Genomic DNA, 21,889 nt, shown 5'->3' on the forward strand with positions numbered 1-21,889 from the left:
TTATGTATATTATCATACTACCTACTTTGTTTTTCTATAGACACTTGTTTTCCAATGGCACTATTATTTCTGAATGTGTAATATATAAATATATATATATATAATTCTCATAATCACAAATATGCCAAAGAACCTCTACTTTATAAAAATGTCTATCTCTACTTAATATATGTGTAAGCTCCGCTTCATAGCCTTCTGTTTACAGAAAGTAACTCATTTATACTCCTTTTCTAAACAACATTATAAAAGTAAGTACTATTGTCATCCTCATTTTACACATGATAAACTGAGGCACTGAGAAATTAAACACCTATGCAAGGTGAGACATGTAATAAGTGGCACACCTGGATGCACACCCAGGCAGTCTGGCTCCAGAGTTCATAAGCTTAGCTTCAATGATATATCAACTGCCTCTTAGAAAGTACTACTTAAAAAGAAACTCATAATAAATACAGAAAAAAAAGCAAAACACTGTATTTTTTGTACAATGATCTAGACAGTTATTTGTCAAATGTTGGTTTTTCAATCCTATGACTGTGAAGAAAAGAAAAAAGAAAAGAAGAAAAAATGCAATCTGAAAGCAGTATACAGTTAAGGCCACATCCCCAAGTAAACTGTAGAATCTCACAAGTAAACTGTAGGAATTAGAAGATGAAAAGTAAAAAGATAGAGTAAAAATAAATGCAGAACAGTTCTCTGCATGTGGGAATATCTAGAGCCATAAGATAGAATCAGCATTTGAGCTTGCTTTTAGTTATTAGGAGCTGTACTGGTGCTTCACAGAATATCTCTGTTCCAATCTGCCCAGAGAAATTCTCATCATATGCAACAAAACTTAGGAATGGAAACACCATGACTTCTATTCAACAATCATAATTCTAGTAAAAACCTGTACCACATTATTTTTTTTTAAGATTTTATTTATTAATTAGAGAGAGAGAGAGTGCAAGCGAGAGAGCACAAGCAGGGGGAGCAGCAGAGGGAGAGGGAGAAGCCAACTCCCCACTGAACAGGGAGCCTGACCTGGGGCTCGGTCTCAGGAAAGGCAACTGCTTAACTGACTGAGCCACACAGGCACCCCCATACCACATTATTTAAAAAAAAAAAAAAGTCATGCAGGCAGTTCAATAAGGCTCTGTTTGTATACATACAAATTAACTTTTTTTTTTAAGTTCCACTGAAGTATAATTGACAGATTTACTAAGATATTTAAAGTGTATATTGTGGTGATTTGATATAAATTGTGAAAGGATTCCTCCCATCTAGTTAATTAACAAATCCATTACCACACATATTTAACTTTTGTGTGTGTGTATGAGAATATTAAAGCTCTACTCTCTTAGCAAATTTCAACTGTACAATACAATGTTAACAACATTAGTCACTGTGTTTTACTTTTTCTTTTTACACTAATGTCAGATTTTTTTTTTTTGTTCTTCAATCTGAAAACTATTATAGGTTATCAAAGCTCAAAGGTAGTAGCTATTACTGTATTTTACTTTAAATCCTCAGAACTTATTCATCTTTTACTTTAAATCCTCAGAACTTGTTCATCTTATACCTGGTACCCTTTTACCACATTCTCCATACATACACAACTGGCACTGGCAACCACTTTCTTACTCTCTGTTTCTATGAGTTTGACTTCTTTTTTGTTTTTAGATTCCACTTAATAAGTGATACCATGCAAGTACTTATCTTTCTCTGTCTGGCTTATTTCACTTTGCATAATGCCCTGAAGGTCCACCTATGTTGTCACAAATGGCAGGACTCCCAGCTTTCTCATGACTGTATAATATTCATGTGTGTGTGTGTGTGTGTGTGTGTGTGTGTGTGCGCACGCACGTGCACATCACATCTTCTTATCCATTTATCCACCGGCTGAGATTAGGTTGTTTCCACATATTAACTATTCTGAATAATGCTATGATAAACATGGGAGTGCAAATATTTCTTTGATATCCTGTTTTCATTTCTTATAGATTTACTACTGAACAGTGAACTGGTAGATCATAAGATAGTTCTGTATTTAATTTTTTTCTTAAGAAATCGCCATACTGTTTTCTATAGTGGCTGTACCAATTTACATTCCCACCAACAGTGCACATAGTTTCTCTTATCTTCACATCCCCACCAGTACTTGTTATTTCATCTTTTTTTCCCCCTAAAGATTTATTTATTTATTTTACAGAGAGAGAGAGTGCACACATGCACAGGAGCGGTGGGGGGAACAGAGGGAGAAGAGCAGACTCCCAATGAGCGTGGAGCCCAAGACAGGGCTTGATCTCATGATCCTGAGATCATGACCTGAACTGAAATCAAGAGTCAGTTGCTCAACAGACTGAGACACCCAGGCTCCCACATCTCTTGTCTTTTGATGATAACCAATCTAACAGGTATGATTGAGATCTCTGAATTTTGTCTTACATTACCTTGATGATTAGTGATGTAGAGCACCTCTTTCATGTACCTGTTGGCCATTTGTATGTCTTCTTCGATAAGTATCTATTCAGTTACTCTGCCCTTTTTTAATTGGATTGTTTTCTTTGCTGAGTTGTAGGTGTTCATTATGGATTTTGGATATCAATCTTTTAATAGATGTATAATTTGCAAATATTTCCTCCCTTTCAGAAGAATGCCTTTTTCATTGTGTTAATGGTTTTCTTTTTTGGTGTAGAAGCTTTTCAGTTTGGTGTAGTCCCACTTGTTTATTTTTGCTTTAATTTCTTTTGCTTTTGGCATCAAATCCAAAAAATCATTGCCAAGATCTATGTCAAGGAACTTACCCCCAAGTCGTCATCTAAGAGTTTTATGGTTTTGGGTCTTAAATTCAAATCTTTAATACATTCTGAATCAATTTTTGCGTATTGTATAAGATCATAGTCTAGTTTCATTGTTTTGCATGTGGCTGTCCAGTTTTCCCAGCACCATTTATTGAAGAGACTGTCCTTTCCCCATTGTATATTCTTGGCTCCTTTGTCACAAAGAAATTGACCATATATGCATAGGTTTATTTCCAGACTTTCCATTATGTTCCATTGAAATATATGTCTATTTTTATACCAGTACCATACTGTTTTGATTGCTACTGCTTTGTGATATAGATTGAAATCAGGAAATGTGATGCCTCCAGCTTTGTTCTTCTTTCTCCAGATGGTGTTGGCTCTTTAAAGTCTTTTGTGGATCCATGCAAATTTTAAGATTGTTCTATCCCTGTGAAAAATGCAGTTGGAATGTTGACAGGGCTTGCACCGAATCTGTAGATTGCTTTGGGCAGTATTAACATACTAACAATATTAATTCTCCCAATCTATGAACACATTTATTTTTTACTTCCTTGATTTCTTTCATCAGTGTCTTATACTTTTGAGTGTACAGTACTTTTACCTCTTGGGTGAAATTTCTTCCTATGTATATGAGCGAGGGGAGGGGCAGAGGGAGAAGGGGAAGGAGAAGCCAACTCCCTGCTGAGCGGTGAGCCTGACCCAAGGTTCAATCCCAGGACCTTGAGATCATGACCTGAGCTGGTCAGATGCTTCACCAACTGAGCCACGCGGGTGCCCCTCTTCCTAGGTATTTTAATATTTTGATGCAATTATAAATGGGATTATTTTCTTAATTTCTCTCTTGGATAGTGTAGAGAAATACAACTGATTTCTGTGTATTGATTTTGTATCCTGAAACCACTGAATTCATTTACTAGTTCTAACAGTTTATTGCTGGAGTCTTTAGGGTTTTCTACATATAATATCATGTCATCTGTAAATAGAGACAGTTTTATTTTTAACTCTGCAATTTAAATGCCTTTTATTTCTTTTTCTCGCCTAACTGCTTTGGCTAGGACTTCTAGTAATCTGTTGAATAAAAGTGACAAGAGTGGGCATCATTGTCTTGTTCCTCATCTTAGGAGTATCATGTCTGTTGTAGGCTTATTATATGTGCCTTTTTATGTTGAGGTACCTTCTATACTCAAATCATTGGCATTTTTTCTTATGAATTGATGTTGACATTTGTCAAAAGCATTTTCTGCATCTATTGAGATACTCATATGATTTTTCTCCTTCATTTTGTTAATGTGGTATATATATCATGTTGATTGATTTGTGTATGTTGAACCATCCTTGCATCCTTGGAATCAATCCCAATTGATCATGGTGTATGAACCTTTTTTCAATTTGGTTTACTAAAACTTTGTTGGGGATTTTTGTGTCGATGTTGAACAGAGATATTAGTCTGTAATTTTCTTGTGGTGTCTTTCTCTGACGTTAGTATCAGAATAATGCTGGCCTCGTAAAATGACTTTGGAAACGTTCCCTCCTCTTTTATTTTTTAAAAGACTTTGAGAAGGATTAGGTAGAATTTGCCAGTGAAGGCATTTGTTTCTGAACTTTTCTTTGTTGGGAGGTTTTTGATTACTGATTCAATATCCTTACAAGTAATTGATCTGTTCAGATTTTCTATTTCTTCTGCTTCAGTCTTGGTAGGCTATATGTTTCTGGGATTTATCTATTTCTCTTAGGTTGTCCAATTTGTCAGTGTATAATTGTTCACAGTAGTTTCTCATGACCCTTTGTATTTCTGTGGTATCAGTTGTAATGCCTCCTCTTGCATATCTAATTTTATTCATTTGAGTCTTTTTTCATTTCTTGGTATGTCTAGATAAAGACTTATCTATTTTTTAATCTTTTCCAAAAATCGTCTCTTAGTTTCATTGATAGTTTCTATTGTCATTTTAGTCTCTATATCATACACTTCTACCATGATTTTGATTATTTCCTTCCTTCTACTAACTTTGGGCTTAATTTGTTTTTTTATGATTCTTTGAGGTATAAAGTTACATTGTTTACTTCAGGTCTTTTTTCTTTCTCTTACTAAAGGCATTTTTAAAAATTTTTTAATTTAAATTCAATTAGCCAACTTAAAGTACATCATTAGTTTCAGATGTAGTGTTCAATTCATCAGTTGTGTATAACACCTAGTGATCATCACATCACATGCCCTCCTTAATACCCATCACCCAATTACCCCATCCCCCTCCATCAACCCTCCCTTCCAGCAACCCTCAGTTTGTTTCCTATAGTTAAGAGTCTCTCATGGTTTGTCTCCCTCTTTGATGACTTCCCATTCCCCCCCTTCCTCTATTACCTCTGTGCTGTTTCTTATATTCCACATATGAGTGAAACCATATAATTGTCTTTCTCTGATTGACTTATTTTGCTCAGCGTTATACTCTCCACTTCCATCCATGTTGATGTAAATGGTAAGTATTCATTCATTCTGATGGCTGAGTAATATTCCACTGTACATATATACCACATCTTCTCTTTATCCATTCATCTGTCAATGGACATCTTGGCTCTTTCCACAGTTTAGCTATTGTGGACGTTGTTGCTATGAACACTGGGGTGCAGGTGCCCCTTCGGATCACTACATTTGTATCTTTGGGGGTAAATACCCAGTAGGGAAATTGCTGGGTCGTAGGGTAGCTCTGTTTTTAATTTTGTGAGAAACCTCCATACTGTTTTCCCGAGTGACTGCACCAGTTTGCGTTCCCACCAACAGTGTAAGAGGGTTCCTCATTCTCTACATCCTCGCCAACATTTATTGTTTCCTGTCTTGTTAATTTTAGCCATTCTGACTGGTGTAAGGTGGTATTTCATTGTGGTTTTGACTTGTATTTCCCTGCTGCTGAGTGATGTGGAGCATTTGTTCATGTGTCTGTTGGTCATTTGTATGTCTTCTTTGGAGAAATGTCTGTTCATGTCTTCTGACCATTTCCTGACTGGATTATTTGTTTTGGGGGTTTTGAGTTTGAGAAGTTCTTTATAGATCTTGGATACTAGCCCTTTATCTGATATGTCATTTGCAAATATCTTCTCCCATTAATATAGGCATTTATCTCTATGAACTTCCCTCTTAGAACTGCTTTTGTTGCATCCCATTAGTTCTGGTATATTGTATTTCTATTTCTTTGGAATTGAGATTTTTTTTATTTCTCTTGTGATTTCTTTGACCCACTGGTTGTTCAGGAGCATGTTTTTTAATCTCCATGTATTTGTGAATTTTCCAGTTTTCTTCCTATAATTGATTTCTAGTTTCAAACCATTGTGGTCAGAAAAGATGGCTATGATTTCAATCTTCTATGTTGTTAAGACTTGTTTTGTGGTCTAACATACGATCTAGCCTGAAAAATGTTCCAGGTGCTCTTGAGAAGAATGTGTACTTTGCTGTTCTTAGATGTATTGTCCTATAAATGTCTGTTAAGTCCATCTGATGTAATGTCTCTAAGTCAAATGTTTCCTTAATGATTTTATCTGGATGATCTAGCTATTGTTGAAAGTGGGGTGCTGTAGTCCCCTAATATTATTGTATTTCTGCCTTCTTTCATATCTGTTAAATTTGCTTCATATATTTAGGTGCTCCAATGTTAGGTACATACGCATTTATAATTGTTCTATCCTCTTGATGAACCGATACCCTTGTGATTACATAATGATCATGTTTTTATTAGAGTTTGTGGCTCAAAGTCTGTTCTGTCTGATATAAGTATAGCAACCCCTTTGGGTTTCAATTTTCACAGAATATGGTTTTCTATTCTTTCACTTTCAGTCTATGTGCTCCTTTAAGGAATGAATGAGTTTCTTAGAGGCACATATAGTTGGGTTTTATTCTTTTAATCATTCAGCCACTCTATGTCCTTTGATTGGAGAATTTAATCCCTTTATATTTATAAGTAATTGCTGAAAGATAAGGACTTACTATTGCCATTTTCTTAATTGTTTTTTGCCTTTTTGTAATACAATTGTTCTTTTCTTCCTTTCTTTGTCTCTTCCATATTAATTTGATGATTTCCTATAATAGTCTGTATTGATTCCTTTCCCTTTATCTATTACAGTTTTTTTAATAAGATTTTATTTATTTATTTGAGAGAGAGAGAGCACAGAGGGAGAGTGAGAAGGAGAAGTAGACTCTGCACTGAGCAGGGACCCCAATGTGGGGCTTGATCCCAGGACCCTGAGATCAAGACCCAAGCTGAAGGTAGACACTTAACCAACTGAGCCACCGAGGCACTGCTTATTACAGGTTTTTACTTCGCAGTTACTATGAGGCTTAAGACACCTTATATTTATAACAGTCTATTTTAACCTATAACAACTTGAATTCAAATGCAGACTAGAGCTCTATATATTTATTCTCCCCTGTTACAATGTTTTTGATGTCACAAGTTACATCTTTTTATCTTGTTTAGCCATTAACAAAATTTTTGTATAGATTTTTTAATACTTTTGTTTTTTAATCTTCATACTATAAGTGATTTACCCACCACCATTACATCATTAGAATATTCTGAAATTAACTACATATTTACATTTACCGATGAGATTATACTTTCATGTTTTCCTGTTACTCTTTAGTGTCCTTTTGTTTCAGCTTGAACAAGTCCCTTTAACATTTCTTGCAACACTAGACTAGTGTTGATGAACTCCTTTAGCTTTTGCAGTTGTGTAAAACTCTTAATTTCTCTTTCAGTTCAGAAGGACAACTTTGCTGGGTAGTGTATTTTTGGTTGGCAGCTTTTTTTCTTTTAGCACACTGAATATATCATGCCACTCCCTACCTGACTGCCAAGTTTCTGCTAAAAAATCCACTGACTAAAAATCCATGGGGGTTACCTTGTACATAACAAGGTAAATTTTCTCTTGCTGCTTTAAAAATTCTCTTCTTGGGATGCCTGGATTGCTCAGTTGGTTAAGCGTCTGCCTTTGGCTCAGGTCATGATCCCAGGGTCCTGGAATCAAGTCCCACAATGGGCTCCTTGCTCAGCAGGGAGCCTGCTTCTCCCTCTGCCTGCCGTTCCCCCTGCCTGTGCTCTCTCTCTCTAATAAATAAATAAAATCTTTAAAAAAAATAAAATAAAAATCTCTTAACTTTTCATAATTTAATTATGTTTCTTGGTGTGGGTCTCTTGAATTCATCTTATTTATAACTCTGTGGACTTCTTGAAACTAGATGCCCATTTCTTTCCCCAGATTAGGGAAGTTTTTAGCCATTATTTCTTCAATAAGCTTTCTGCTCCTTTCTGTCTCTCTTCTTCTGGGATAACTATATTGCAAATATTCATCCACTTGATGGTATCCTTTACGTCCCTTAAGGTATCTCTGGTCTCTTCCATTTTTTTTTCCCTTTTTGTTCCTGTGTTTGGATGAATTCCACTGCCCAATCTTTGAGTTCACTGATCTTTTCTTCCAGCTGATCTAGTCTTTTGAATTTTTCTGTAGTTACTGTATTCTTTTCAGGTCTGTGGTTTCTGTTTGGTACATTCTTTTATTTTCTATCTCCTAAAATTCTCACTTTGTTCATGCATTATTCTCCTGACCATAGTAAACATCTTTATGACTATTATTTTGCACCCTTTGTCAGACAAATCACTTATCTCCATTTCATTAAGGTCTGTTTCTGGAGTTTTTCCTTGTTCTTTTTTTGGAACATGTTCCTGTTTCTTCATTATCCTTGATTCTCTGTTTTGGTTTCTATGCATTACGTAAAACAGCCACTCTTCCAGTCTTTATAGAGTGGTCTTGTGTAGGAGATGAACCTTATTGTTCAGCCTGCCCTGAGCTCTTAGTTGTCTCTTTGTGGAAGTCAAAACTCCCTTTTTTTTCTTAGTAGCTCCCAGTAGTTGTGGGTGCCAATACCTGTCAGTGTGCCAAAGGGTAGGATCTCAGTCAGCACTAGATATAAGCTGACTGAAAGCTGAACCCTTAGTCAGCAGCTTTTAAAGTATGTAAGCAGACTTCTTTCAGGGAAAGACTAGGAGCTGGGCATTTTTCTCTGCTCCCTCTGTTCTGAGTCCTCAAGGGATAGCCAGGTAAGAACTGCTTCCTTGTTTGCTACAGACCCGTGGGACCCACAAACCACAAGTCCCCCTAGTCATCAGAGCCAGGAGATCAAGAGATGTACCCTCTGGGAGACACTAAAGATCTACAGGGTGCACGGAGATGTCATCTGCTGACCTCCCTGATCTCTGGGGAGGATGACAGTCAGTACCTAGGTGTGTGCTAAATTAGAAGCCTGATCCTCAGGCAGCAGCAGCTTTTAAAGTACACAAATAGGCAGCTTTCAGGAAAAGACTGGAAGATGGGTGGTATATACTCCCTCTGTGCTGAGCCCTGGAGGGAAAACCACAACAGGTCCAAGCCAAGTGAAGAATAGTTTGCTATAGTCTTGTGGGTCTTGTGGACACAAGCCCTGTTTCAGAACTAGGTATTTTGGGGGCTCATCTCTCCAGTGAAAGTCTTAAAAGTTGGGGTGCTAGATGCTGGGTTCAAACTCTTTGCTTCTCATGGAAAATTAGGGAGTTATGAGTTCCCTACCTATTGTATGTCACTATGCCAGGGGTGGGATTTATGGCTAGAGCGTGTCTTACCCTTTCCTACCCCTTTCAATGTGGGTACCTTCTAATTCATCCAATGTATAGGAGTCCCTCAGTTTCTGGATTTTTTACAAGAGGAACTGCTTCATGTGTAGCTATAGATTTGGTGTCTTCATGGGGAAGGTGAGTTCAAGAGGTTCTTATATTGCCATCTTGGATCAGAGCCTCCAAATTGACTATTTTCAATACAGTCACCAAAGTTATTTAGAGATAAAATTCAAAACACCAATGGAGAAAAAAAATTCACTAAGCAAGTTAAGATATTCTAATTATCTTTTATATAAAAAAGTTGATTGGTAACCTACTTGAAAAGATTCCTGGCATCAATTCAACAGGGCTAAACATTTTTTCAAAAACAATATGAAGTGAAAAAGAATAAAGATTCAAAACTATTCCAACATTTCCAGAAAAAAAGCTCATTGAAATATTTTTAATATGCTATATAAGTAAAGAAAAAAATAATTTAAATAAATGTAGTATAATATTTTCAAGTTTTGCTTTCTGTTAGATATAACAGACATTGTGAAAAATAACCTGATGATAACAATGGAGAAATATGGCTTTGTTATTGAAAACATACTTAAATATAAGACCAATTTTGCATTGACTTTTATTAGTTATGACTTAAACACAATGAAGCCATGAATCAAAAAGATAAAAATTAAAAAACAACAAAAAGAAAGCCTAAAGAGATTGAGTAATAGTTCTCTATGGGGCAAAGCCAAGGGAAAAGGCCAATGTTTTCCAACATTGAAATGCCAATAACTACTTAACTTGATCTTTACTAGTGAGCAATTATCAGGTTAAAAACAAAACAAGAGGAGGAGCAAGACGGCGGAGAAATAAGAGACCTAAATTCCGCCTGGTCCCAGGAATTCAGCTAGATAGTTATCAAACCATTCAGAACACCTACAAACTTAACAAGAGATTGAAGAAAAGAATAGCAGCAATTTGGGGCGCCTGGGTGGCTCAGTTGGTTAAGCATCTGCCTTCAGCTGCGGTCATGATCCCAGCATCTTAGGATGGAGCCCCGCATCAGGCTCCCTGCTCAGTAGGGAGCCTGCTTCTCCCTCTCCAGCTCCCTACCCCCACTGCCACTTGTGTTCCCTCTCTCGCTATCTCTGTCAAATAAATAAATAAATAAAATCTTAAAAAAAAAAAAAAAAAAAAAAGAATAGCAGCAATTCTGTGAACAGAAAGGCGACCACTTTCTGGAAGGTAGGATGTGCAGAGAAGTGAATCCGAGGCGACACACGGGAAGATAGACGGGGGGCGGGGGGGGGGGAGGAGCCTCCATCAGCAGGCTACCAGCAAGTGATAGAGCAGTGGAGCACAAAACTGGAAATTTAAGAAGTCTGCTCTGTTGAGGGATGTTGCTCCAGTGGCTAATCAGGCAGTGGAACCCTTGCTGGGACAGTGTGGTCTCAGGACCCTCAGGGTCACAGAAAGATTGGGGTGCCTGAGTGTGGCAGAGCTCCCAGGTATGGGAGTGGGAAAGCCAGTGGCAAAGATGGAACTGAGGAGTGGGCTCTCAGCTTCGGGTTGTCATAAACCGTGATCCATGGCACAGTTGGGTCACTACTCTTCGAACAGGGACCCAACAAGCGGCAGATCCAGGGACCTGTCCCCCTCCTTCCCTGGGAAGAGCGGCACGGGAGCACACCACAGGAGTCTGCTGGGATTGGAGACTAAAAACGGGGTCATGTGCCAGAGAGAGAAATGCTCGGTCACAGGCTGGGTGAACATGGAGTGCGGTCAGAGACCAGGGAGACAGGAGTGATGGACTGCTGTTCCCTGAGGGCTCACTGAGGAGTGGCGCCCTGAGCTTTTGGCTCCTCCAGGACCAGAGATTGGGAGGCCACCATTTTCACTCTCCTCCTCCAAAGCTGTAAGGAAAGCTTTCAGGGAACAAAAGCTACTGAGAGCAAACCTGAGCAGATTACTCAGCCTGGCCCCTGGCAAGGGTGGTGCAATTCCGCCTCAGGCAAAGACATTTGAGAATCACTGCAACAGGCCCCTCCCCCAGAAGATCAGCAAGAACATCCAGCCAAGACCAAATTTACCGATTAATGAGAACGGCAAAACCCCAGCACTGGGGGAATACAGCACATAGAATTCATGGCTTTTTTCCCCCTGATTCTTTAGTCTTTCAAAGTTAATTTTTAAAATTTTCTTTATTTTTTCCTTTTCTTTTTTTTTTAGTTGAATTTTTCTTCTTTCCTTTTTCAGCCAACATTGTATCAATTTCCTTTTTTAAAATCTTTTTTAATTTTCATTTTTACAGTCATTCTATCCCTTCATTGTATTTAACCTTATTTTTAATATACATGTAAGTTCTTTTTTCTTTAAAATTTTGGGATACAGTTTCTTCTAACAGACCAAAATATATCCTAAATCTAGTGTATGACTTTGTCCTAGTCTCCCACCTAATCAGTCTCTCCTTTTTTTTTCTTTTAATATTTTTTTGTTCTTTTTTTCAACCAACTTATCAATTCCTTTTTTAAAATCTTTTTTGGGCTCCTGGGTGGCTCAGTTGGTTAAGTCACTGCCTTCAGCTCAGGTCATGATCCCAGAGTCCCGGGATCAAGTCCCACATCGGACTCCCTGCTAAGCGGGGAGTCTGCTTCTCCCTCTGACACTCTCCCCTCTCATGCTCTCTCTCTCTCTCAAATAAATAAAATCTTAAAAAAAATAGATAAAATCTTTTTAAATTTTCATCTTTACAGTCATATTCCATCCCTTCATCATATTTACCCTTTGTATATATATGTAAGTTTTTCTTTCTTTAAAATTTTGGGAGGCAATTTCTTCTAACAGACCAAAATACACCCAAAATCTAGTGTGTGGCTCTGTTCTATTCACCAGCCTGATCACATTCTTTTCTTTTTTTTCCTTTATTTTTCCCCCCAGTTTCAGGTCTCTTCTGATTTATTTAGTGTATATTTTTCTGAGGTCATTGTTACCCTATTAGCATTTTGTTCTCTCATTCACCTTTTCTTCTCTGGACAAAATGACAGGACGGAAAAACTCACCTCAGAAAAAAGAACAAGAGGCAGTACTGACTGCCAAGGACCTAATCAATATGGACATTAGTAAGATGTCGGAACTAGAGTTCAGAATGACAATTATAAAGATACTAGCTGGGCTTGAAAAAGCACAGAAGATACTAGAGAATCACTTTCTGGAGAAATAAAAGAACTAAAAATCTAACTATGTTGAAATCAAAAAGGTTATTAACGAGGTGCAATAAAAAATGGAGGCTCTAACCGCTAAGATAAATGAGGCAGAAGAGAGAATTAGTGACATAGAAGACCAAATGATGGAGAATAAAGAAGCTGAGAAAAAAAGAGATAAACTACTGGATCACAAGGGGAGAAGATAAGTGATACCATAAGACAAAACAATATTAGAAATGTTCTGTACTCAGAAAACTACAGAATACTCATGAAAGAAATTGAGGAAGACACAAAGAAATGGAAAAACGTTCCATGCTCATGGATTGGAAGAACAAATATTGTGAAAATGTCCCCGCTACTTAGAGCAATCTACACATTTAATGCAATCCCTATCAAAATACCATCAACTTTTTTCAAAGAAATGGAGCAAATAATCCTAAAATTTGCATGGAACTAGAAAAGACCACAAATAGCCAGAGGAATGTTGAGAAAGAAAAGCAAAGCTGGTGGCATCACAATTCTGGACATCAAGCTCTGTTACAAAGCTGTCATCTTCAAGACAGTATGGTACTGGCACAAAAACAGACACATAGATCAATGGAACAGAATAGAGAGCCCAGAAATGGACCCTCAACTCTATGGTCAACTAATCCTTGACAAACCAGGAAAGAATGTCCAATGGAAAAAAGACAGTCTCTTCAACAAATGGTGTTGGGAAAATTGGACAGCCACATGCAGAAGAATGAAACTGGACCATTTCCTTACACCACACACAAAAATAGACTCAAAATGGATAAAAGACCTAAATGTGGGACAGGAATCCATCAAAATCCTTGAGGAGAACACAGGCAGCAACCTCTTCCACCTCAGCCACAGCAACTTCTTCCTAGAAACATCGCCAAAGGCAAGGGAAGCAAGGGCAAAAATGAACTATTGGACTTTCATTAAGATTAAAAGCTTTTGCACAGCAAAGGAAACAGTCAACAAAACCAAAAGACAACCGACAGAATGGGAGAAGATATTTACAAATGACATATCAGATAAAGGGCTATTATCTAAAATCTGTAAAGAACTTAGCAAACTCAACACGCAGAGAATAAATAATCCAAACAAGAAATGGGCAGAAAACATGAACAGACATTTCTGCAAAGAAGGCATCCAAATGGCCAACAGACACATGAAAAAGTGCTCAACATCGCTCGGCATCAGGGAAATACAAATCAAAACCACAATGAGATACCACTCAGACCAGTCAGAATGGCTAAAATTAACAAGTCAGGAAATGACAGATGTTGGCGAGGATGCGGAGAAAGGAGAACCCTCTTACACTGTTGGTGCAGCCACTCTGGAAAACAGTATGGAGGTTCCTCAAAAAGTTGAAAATAGAGCTACCCTATGACCCACCAATTGCACTACTGGGTATTTACCCCAAATATAGAAATGTAGTGATCCAAAGGGGCAGGTGAACCCCAATGTTTATAGCAGCAATGTCCACAATAGCCAAACTATGGAAAGAGCCTAGATGTCCATAAACAGATGAATGGATAAAGAAGATGTGGTATACATACAAACACACACACACACACACACACACACACACACACACACACACACAATGGAATATTATGCAGCCATCAAAAAAAAAATGAAATCTTGCCATTTGCAATGACATGGATGGCACTAGAGGGTATTATGCTAAGCGAAGTAACTCAGAGAAAGACAAGTACCATATGATCTCACTGATATGAGGAATTTGAGAAACAGACAGAGGATCATAGGGGAAGGGAGGGAAAAATGAAACGAGAAGAAACCAGAGAGGGAGACAGACCATAGAGACTCTTAATCTCAGGAAACAAACTGAGGATTGTTGGAGTGGAGGGGAGTGGGGGGAATGGGGTGGCTGGGTGATGGACATTGGGGAGGGTACGTGCTATGGTGAGCGCTGTGAATTGTGTAAGACTGATGAATCACAGACCTGTACCCCTGAAACAAATAATACATTATATGTTAATTTAAAAAAATAAATAAAAGCAGGTGGCTCAGTTGTTAAGTGTCTGCCTTTGGCTCAGGTCATAACCCCGGGGTCCTGGGATTGAGCCCCGCATTGGGCTCACCACTCTGCGGGAAGCCTGCTTCTCCCACTCCCCCTGCTTCTGTTCCCTCTCTCGCTGTGTCTCTCTCTGTCAAATAAATAAATAAATCTTAAATAAATAAATAAATAAATAAAAGCCAAGCTTCTCAAAAAACAAACAAACAAACAAAAACAAAAAAGGCAATTCTTTTAATCACTGCTCTATTCATTCTAGTTAAGGAAAATCTATTACTTACACCTGTTTTTTTGTGCGTGTGTTTTGTTTTTTGTTTTCCTTAGCAGCAGTTTATTTCTCAGGTACTCTGTTGTCCTTCTGTGACAAAAGTTGGTGATCTTTTATTGTGAGGATTATAGGGCATCAGTATTCTCAGCATTTGCATAAGAGTTCACTTCAACAAACCAAATATTTAATGCAAAACTTTCTTTGATCATTATTAGACAACTAGCTAAGAGATTTTCCTCTCTAAATGCATGATGCTCTAGTGCTTTCATTACAAAGCAGCCTATGAATCAAAATGTTACCTTTTTCCCTGCTTCAGAAGGAGGTCAACAAACTGCCATCATGGGCAATCATAAGCTTTTCTAGTCAGTTTAGCAAAGCTGGCTCCTATTGTCAAGGGTCTTCCAGTTTGAAAGCCTGAGACTGACAACCCTAATCACATCAAACTCATTTTTAATATTTAAACACATTAACATTAAAGGAATGGCCACAAAACAGACATCCCTTATTTAGTTATCATTTAGAAATCACAAGAAAACAATCATTTGCATATTGCTGGAGTTGCTTCAATCATCAGCAAAAACTCTTATGTCCTCAACTTCTTTGAATGTTCCTTTCATCTTACTCTTCCCCTGAGGACAACCTGGCAATGACCTTAAATTGCAGCTGCCCTCCCTTCCCTCCTTTCTACCCAATGAACATGGAGGGCCAGGAAGAGACAGTCTTGCTCCTCACAAAGGCTTTCAGTTCCCTTATACTTCAATTGTGAAGCACAGAAAGAGAGGAAGAGTCCACCCCTACCCAGAGGCAGGCACCTTCAGGGCTGTCCCACCCATCCTTTGGAGCCTTGGGCTTTAGGCTACCGTTCTTGTTGATTTCAGTGCCTACCAGGCTTCTAATACCTTAACTTCCCCATTCCATGAAGTCCTCCCCCACCTCACCTCAGCCACTCATCTGCCCCATTCATTCTCTACGTCTTTAAGTTACAAACTGCTTCCCTCCACTAATTCAATGCTGAGCACCCATCATTCTTACCTGTCTAGTTTATTAACTCTAGTTTCAGCACTTTAAAGGTGTTTGACCAACCTCTTCCCAATCTAGAATAGGCTGGTCCTACCCCCCATCTCTTTGTACTCCACACCCTGCCTGTTACTATTTCTGACCTTACCTGGTCTAGATTTCATGGTCCAATATTACAATCACTACATGGAACTTTTATTGACTACTTTCATTGTAATCAATTACTGGACAATCTCAAGCTCTGCCTGTTCCACATTTGCAGCCCCACAATTCAATCCATATTGACTGATCTCAAACTCAAAATGACAACTCTCAAGAGAACCTTATCTTGCCAGACAATCCTAATATACATCCCTTGTCCACTGACTCCCCCACTACAGGACTATGTCATCTACTCTCATTCTTCATTCCTCCAATGCCATCTCCTTGTCGTTACTCTAAGCTAATGAAGATACTTTCCATTTCACTGACAAAATGGAAGTGATCAGAAAGAACTTGAGTTCCCACTGCCATATATAGCTACCAGCAACCTGCACCTGAGGACGCTCTGCCCTCCCATCTGTTCACGGATGTCTATGTTCCTGACCTGGCATACCCCTCCATTTGCACACTCCTGTCACCAAATCAGACACAATACCAATAGTTATCCTTTCTTTCCCCTACTGAGGACCTTCCCCATCAATATACAACATGTGCTGTAATTCCCACCCATAAAAAAAAAATCTCAATCTCCACATTCCTTCTAGTTAACAACCAGTTCTCTACACCTCTTATAGCAAACTCCACCAACGAATTTTCTATTCATGCTGTCTTCAGTTTCTCTTTTTCCATTCTCACTTAAACCCACAGCAGCCTGGCTTAGCCCAACCATACCAATGAGAAAGCCCCACATTCCTTGACTTCCACAGTGCAACCCAGCAGCATCCATCACAGTTGGTTGCCCTTTTTCCTTCCCAAAGACACATCTTTACCTGACTTCCAGGACACCACACTCTCTTAGATTCAATTCCTCCCACAGCAGCTTCTTCCTCTGGGCCCCAACCACTGCAGAATGCCTATGGCTCAGGCCTCATAGACAGATATTCCTTTTAATCTGCATTTGATCTCCTGCAAACTGACCTTGTTGGTGCTTTAAAACCATCTGGACATAGGAGCCTACATCTAGCACCAGCACTGTCAATGAGGTTCAGACCCATATCCTATTCAGATATATAATGTACAAATGAACATGGTCAAAAGCCTCATGATTTCTTTCATCTATTTCTTACAGTTTTCCGGGTAGAGCTCTTTCATCTCCTTGGTTAAATTTATTCCTATTTTATTGTTTTTGATGCTATTGTAAATAAGACCATCTTTTTAATTTATTTTTCTGTTAATCTGTTGCTAGTGTATATACAGATCTGCCACTGATTTTTGTATGTTAACTTCATATTCAGCAACTTTACTGAATTCATTGATTAGATCTAAAAGTTTTTCAAATGGAGTCTTTAGGATTTTCTCTATATATAGAATCATGATGAAAAAAACTGCAGACAACACAAATACATGGAAAGATATCCAATGTTCATGGATTGGAAGAATTAATATTGTTAAAATGTCCCCAACTACCCAAAGCCATCTATAGATTCAATGCAATCCCTATCAAGATTTCAATGGCATTTTCACAGAAATAGAAAAAGCACTTCTAAAATGTGTATAGAACCACAAGAACCCCAAATAGCCAAAGCAATCCTGAGGAAGTACAACGAAGTGGGAGACATCACACTGATTTCAAGCTATATGATAAAGCTACAGCAACCAAAACAGTGTGGTATTGGCATAAAAACAGACAAATAGACCAAAGGAACGGAATTAAAGCCCAGAAATAAACCCATGTATAAAGAGTCAACTAAAATTTGATAAGGGGACCACGAATACCCAATAGAGAAAAGACAGTCTCTTCAATAAATGGTGCTGAGAAAACTGGATATTTACATATAAAAGAATGAAACTAGACTCCTATTCTTACACTACTCACAAAAATTAACTCAAAGTGGATTAAAAACTTAATCCATAAAACCACAAAACTCCCAGAAGAAAATATAGGAAAAAAGCTCCTTGACATGGGTCTCAGCAATAATTTTTTGGATGACACTTAAACCACAAGGAATAAAATGAACAAGTGGGACTACATCAAACTAAAAAGCTTCTGCACAGCAAAAGAAATAATCAACAAAATGAAAGGGCAGCCTACAGAATAAGAGAAAATATTTGCAAATCACATACTTGATAAGGAGTTAATATACAAAATATATAAAGAATTTATACAACTCAATAGCAAAAAAAACAATTTTAAAAATCGGCAAAGAACCTGAATAGACATTTTTCTAAAGAAGATATTTAAATGACCAACAGGTACAGGAAAAGGTGTTCAACATCACTAATCATTAGGAAAATACAAATCACCACAATGAGACATTACCTCACACTTGTTGGAATGATTATCATCAAAAAGGCAAGAGATAACAAATTCTTGTTAAGATACAAAGAAAAAAAAACTCTTGGGCCCTGTTGGTGGAAATGTAAGTTGGTGCAGCCACTATGGAAAACAGTACAGAGGTTCCTCAAAAAATTAAAAATAGAACTACTATATGATCCAGCACTTCCACTGCTGGGTATATATCTGAAGGAAATAAATCACTATTTTGAAGAGGTATCTGCACCCCCATGTTCACTGCAGCATTATTTACAATAGCCAAAAATGGAAACAATCTGAGAGTCCACTGACAGATGAATGAATATAGAAAATGTGGTACATATACACACACACACACACACACACTGCCTGGATTATTATTCAGCCACAAAAAAGAAGGAACTCCTGTCATTTGTGACAACATGGGTGGACCTTGAGGGCATTATGCTAAGTAAAATAAGTAAGACAGAGAAAGATACATACTGTATGATCTCACTTGCATGTGGAAGCTAAAAACAAAACAAGAATAAAAACAAAAAAACCCCATCACAAACTCATAGAGAAAAAGATCAGATTTGTGGTGACCACAGGTGGCAGTGGGGGACAGAACTGGAAGAAGGTGCTCAAAGAGTACAAATTTCCAATTATAAGATAAATAAGTATTGGACATGTAATGTACAACATGAGGACTATGGTTAACACTGCTGTATGGTATATTTGAAAGCTGCTGAGAGAGCAGATCCTAAAAGAGCTTATCACAAGGAAAAAAACATTTTTTCTTTTTTTTTTTTTGGTATCTATATGAGGTGATGATGTTAACTAAACTTATAGTGGTCATAATTTCAGAATATACGTAAATCAAGTCATTACACTATACACCTTAAACAGCGCTGTATATCATTTATATTTTCATAAGACTGAAAGAAAAAAGAACACAATAAATGTAAAAAGAGATTATTACTACTAAAAATGCAGACCAAATTTCCACTTTTAAAAACTAATGGGGTAGGTGGGTGACATAATATGACCAACTGATAGAACTGAACACACAAAATAGAAACCTTCATACCAAACCTTCTTGCCAAATACACCTGTACACATATAAAAGAATTCAATGCCAAACAGCAAAAGTAGTGGGAAAAAAAATCCAATTTTTGTTTGAAAATATAGAAGCAAAACAGTATTAAAAACTCAGACCCCAGTAAATAAACTGTAGAAAGAATGTATATGGTCAATTTACAATAAAGTAAAAGGCTAACAATTCCCTCCCTCAAAATAATAATAATAATAATAATAATAATAATAATAATAAGGCCTCATGATTTTCTCACCAAGAAAAACCAAACCAACCAACCAACCAACCAACCAAAAAGAAAAACCAAATAAAACAAAACCATCTGATCCTCTACACCACCCTCTTGCTTCACCTTAGGCAATGTCAGCTCCATGAAATGCCCTTTGCCACACCTCTTAGCTAGTCTTGATCCCTATTTTTATCTGGTTTCTTTCCATAAAGTTTATCTTCTTTTGACATTACTTCTACTTTACTTCTTGGGTCCTCATCACACACTCCCCTCCACAGTCAGGGCTGTAGTTGCTATGTCTCCAGGATATGCAACGGTGCCCAGCACATAGTAGGCCCTCACTAGGGTTGGGGACATGGCTTTCTGTAATTGCGTGGCATCAACTTCAACAAGGACATTCAAATCCCTCTAACTGTCTTCCTTTCCTGTTCTTTCCAGAAACTAATATAAACCACCACCATTCTCTTTTGATGCTTGAAATTTCTCTGCTTTGGGCATACAGCCTTCTGAGTTATTTTATGTTAACATATACATATGGTGAATAGGCATGAACTGACCCACCATGCTACATCCATCCCACTAGACTCTGACATCTTTATGCTTGTCCCTCTACTCCTACACTTAAGATGGGCCTCTCCTCTCCTGATCCCCCTCCCCTACTTCCTTCCCTGGACACTGATAGAGCAATTATCCCTAACCACTGTGTCTCCGTTGGGTCCTCCTCATTATTCTCTAAATAGGCCTCATCTTTCCTCTGGTGACTCTCTGGACCTGAGATCCCTTTCAAGCCACTAGCAGCTAATCTCCACATCTGACTTCTCGCCTGAAATCCTAGTCCTAGCAGAAGAATCATAGCACTGTCCCTACTCTTTGTCTTGGACACTCCTTGAGTCATGGGTCCCTGGCTTCCTCCCCTGCTAGTTCACTAACATTGCCATTGAGTTCTCAGTATACACTGTACCTGACCGCCTCTTGACATAAACATTTCCTAAACAGATCTAAACCTGTGTTTTTCCTTGCCACATTTACTCTTTCTACTGAAACTCCTTTTTCCTTGAAACTCTACTAAGTTTGCTTTTATGGCACTGCTTCCCACAAGTTCTCACTTTCATTGAAATTTTGTTTTCTTTGTTTTGTTCTAATTTAAAACACAAAGAGACCATGTATTACACAGGGTTGGGACATGGCTCTTGGAAGGCATACCCCTATCCCCTTCACATGTCCTGCTTGACCCCCATGGCCTGGCCCTTATGGTTATTCATATACATACCAACCAGTTTCCTATCTGGGTGTCTTTGCTCTCTCATACATCTTTGCATTTGCAAGTGTTCCCTTGGACAATCTCTGTAACCATATTTGTAAAAATAACCTGAATATATTTATTTCTATTTCCCTCTTTATAATATAACTTATTCAAAAACAGGAATAGTCATTTACTTGTCTTAACTGTCTAAGTATCTGGAATACTGATGCTCAATAAAATTTGATAAACCCAAATAACCAATCCCACTAAGGATTAATCATGTAAGCTGTTATGACTGAAACAGTGAATGCTTGACTTGGATAAACGGTTCCCTAAATCATCTCCAGAAATTAGAACTTCTATAATTGCTTATCGAAGTTACAATTCTGTTCTGTCAATTTTCTTCCCCAAGTAAACAAGTTTAAGTATTTTTAAATTAACAATTCAGGTATTTGGATTTTAAAGAAAGATAACAACTTAAAAAAAAAAAAGGATTAAAAAAAAAAGGTGTAATTTAACCTTAGAAGCTTCTTCTTGTTTGCTGATGTGTCTGGAATCCTGGGAAACGTCTGTTTCTGGGGTGTGTACAAAATGGTCTCTGCAGATTTCACCCTCTGCTTTATCAGTTTCTCCATCATCTGTCTATCATCAGATCCAAAATCCATGTGGTATTTGGGAGAGGATTCTGAATCAATGAACAAGACATTCTCTGAGTCATCTTCCTTTTCACTATCTGATGAATATTCCAAAATTTCTGTAGAACTCTGAAAGATATTAAAAGAAAGGCAGTTAAATTTGGAGAACTCTTTATTTAAGTCCATATTTACATATGCCTTTATTCCATTTTCTCCTGGTTATATTCATTGAAATAACTTTGTAAATAGTTATTTATAGGTTAAACTTTTATTTTGAAATTACTATCAACAGGTCCTATTTAAGAATACGA

General features: G+C 37.7%; 1 protein-coding gene across 7 annotated transcripts in view; it reads right to left on the reverse strand.

Annotated features, from left to right (window-relative positions):
* The window catches only part of SPIDR (scaffold protein involved in DNA repair), a 602,461-nt gene that overhangs the window by 319,827 nt on the left and 260,745 nt on the right, over window positions 1-21,889 (reverse strand). For 6 of the 7 annotated variants that reach the window (XM_078072412.1, XM_078072415.1, XM_078072413.1 and 3 more), the window contains one exon: window positions 21,463-21,707. In XM_078072412.1, the coding sequence (XP_077928538.1) occupies window positions 21,463-21,707 (245 nt within the window). Of the gene's footprint in view, window positions 1-21,462; window positions 21,708-21,889 lie in introns of those variants that run through there. The other variant, XM_078072418.1, reaches the window with a different exon arrangement.

This window comes from Halichoerus grypus, chromosome 5, assembly GCF_964656455.1.
Source record: "Halichoerus grypus chromosome 5, mHalGry1.hap1.1, whole genome shotgun sequence".
In the NCBI taxonomy this organism is placed as follows: Eukaryota; Metazoa; Chordata; class Mammalia; order Carnivora; family Phocidae; genus Halichoerus; species Halichoerus grypus.